The 2,104-nt window shown below is 47.4% G+C and overlaps 1 protein-coding gene across 3 annotated transcripts in view; it reads right to left on the bottom strand.

The window, feature by feature from the left end:
• The window catches only part of QPCTL (glutaminyl-peptide cyclotransferase like), a 9,510-nt gene that overhangs the window by 3,129 nt on the left and 4,277 nt on the right, over positions 1-2,104 (bottom strand). For all 3 annotated transcript variants that reach the window (XM_023518963.1, XM_003799518.3, XM_012811219.2), the window contains 3 exons: positions 1,666-1,818; positions 1,465-1,564; positions 872-988 (listed from right to left, as the gene is read on the bottom strand). In XM_023518963.1, the coding sequence (XP_023374731.1) occupies positions 872-988; positions 1,465-1,564; positions 1,666-1,818 (370 nt within the window). The remainder of the gene's footprint in view (positions 1-871; positions 989-1,464; positions 1,565-1,665; positions 1,819-2,104) is intronic.

Below are 2,104 nucleotides of genomic sequence, written 5' to 3'. Positions count from 1 at the left end.
AGCCACTTGAGCCACAGGCGCCGAGCCAAAACTACATTCTTAATGTCTCTTCTATATGTATTCAACCCTGGCTGTGCATCAGAACCATGTAGCAGCTTTATAAAAATCATAGAGAGGCCCAAGATTGAGTTCAGAAGGCCTAAAATATGATTGGACATTTTTTTTTTCTTTTTTATATTCTTTGACATTTTTGAAACTAAATATTTTCTTTTCTCCTATCATTTTTTGTTTGTGTTGACTATAAATGGCAAAGCTTTTGTTTGTTTTTTTCCTTTCTTTCTTTATTTTTTGAAACAGAGTCTCACTATGCCACCCTGGGTAGAATGCCATGGTGTCACAGCTCACAGCAACCTCAAACTCTTGGGCTTAAGTGATTCTCTTGCCTCAGCCTTCCAAGTAGCTGGGACTACAGACACCCAGCACAACACCTGGCTATTTTTTGGTGGTTGTTGTCATTGTTGTTTGGCAGGCCTGGGCTGGGTTCAAACCTGCCAGCTCAAGTGTATGTGGCTGGTGCCCTAGCTGCTGAGCTACAGGTGCTGAGCCTACTTTCTTTATTTAGAAACAGGATCTCACTCTGTTGCCCAGGCTGGATTCAAACTTCTGGGCTCAAGTGATTCTCTTGCCTTAGCCTCCCACAGTGCTGGAACTATAGGCATGAGCCTCTGTGCCTAGCCTATGGTCTTTATATTAGGGCATTCAAACACCTCAACAATACTCTAGCTATTATCCCCATTTCACAGATGAAAAAAATCAAAGCACCAGTTGCTTAAACAACTTGCCACCAGTCCTCAGCCCTGGGAAGGTGCTAGGGCTAAGTGAAATTTGTGGCTTCCTTGGACCTTCATTCCCCCATCCCCCCAGCAAGTACCTCTACGGAGGAAGGGAATGTGATCATCTTCCACAGAGCCAGGGGGCTCCCCAGGTTGGAAGTACATCACCTCCTGGGGATGAGATTGCAGCAGGTTCAAACGATGCAGTCGTCTCTCTGGAGGTGATGGGAATTAAAGAGCAAGAGTTAGTCCTCGGCAGTCAAAGTTCCCCTCTTCACAAATCAGAGGAGGGTTTGTGGTCATCCCAAAAAGAATGAATGCCAGTTATTCCTCACTGTGGGCTTATTCTGTTGCTGGCCTCATTCAATTCCCGAGTCTAGGAGGTAGATATCCTGTTGTCATTACCATAATGCCCATTTTACACATAGGAAATTGAGGCTCAAAAAGAGAAAGCCATTGCCTAAATTCACAAAGCTGGTAAGAAGCAGAGCCAGGACTTGGAACCAGGGCTATCTCATCACAGAGCCCCTGTTTTGTAACCACTATACTTGACTGTGGTGGGATCTGTTTGCCTCTGCCCTAGTTCCTTGGAGAGACGGGAAGGTGGAAGGAAGGCTGTATAAGCCTTTGGAAAACAGGGCCTGACCCACTGAAGCCCTCTCTCCTGTACCCCAGGCTGGTGCACCCTTACCGATGCTCCTGAGCCGCTGGAACCAGCGGACTGTCCGGGGGAAGTGACTGTAAAAAGTCGGATTGGGGGCTCCCAGGAGATCAAGAAGCATAAAGAGCTCCTAGGGAGAGAGGATAGAACTGGAGGGTCCAAGCAGAATACTGTCAACCCCCCTTCACCTTCTCTTTCCCCTACCAGAGCCCAGTGGGACCCTTATCTTACAATAGCCTGTATCCTGGTGGGGCCGGGACTGTGAGGCATGGATTCCATGAGCTGGGCCAGGTGCCGGGAGCCATAAAGGGAGTCCTTGGGTCCCCACTCCTTCAGTGCCTCCTCGCCGTCCAAGAAGAGCAGTTGCAGGGTCACTGGAGCTGCCTAGGGGAGCAGTTGATGGCCAGGGAAGCTCAGGGCCAACCCTCAGGCTCAGGCTCAGCCCATCCATGTTCCCTCCCTTCTTGCACAACTGAACATCTAGTTTGTCCTATTTAAACTCAGAACATTGTGGCCAAGAGCATAGACTCTGAGCTAAACTGCCTGTGATCAAATCCACACTCAACTGCTTCACAAGCAAGCAGACACAAGAAAGTTACTAACTTCAGGAAACATCAGTTTTCTTATCTATAATCACAGTTAATAATGATTCTATTCTTTTTTTTTTTTT

Source organism: Otolemur garnettii, unplaced genomic scaffold (genome assembly GCF_000181295.1).
Source record: "Otolemur garnettii isolate 467f Iridium unplaced genomic scaffold, OtoGar3 scaffold00152, whole genome shotgun sequence".
Taxonomy (NCBI): domain Eukaryota; kingdom Metazoa; phylum Chordata; class Mammalia; order Primates; family Galagidae; genus Otolemur; species Otolemur garnettii.
Note: the sequence above shows the minus strand (reverse complement) of the source record. Positions and strands in the feature narration are given on the sequence as shown.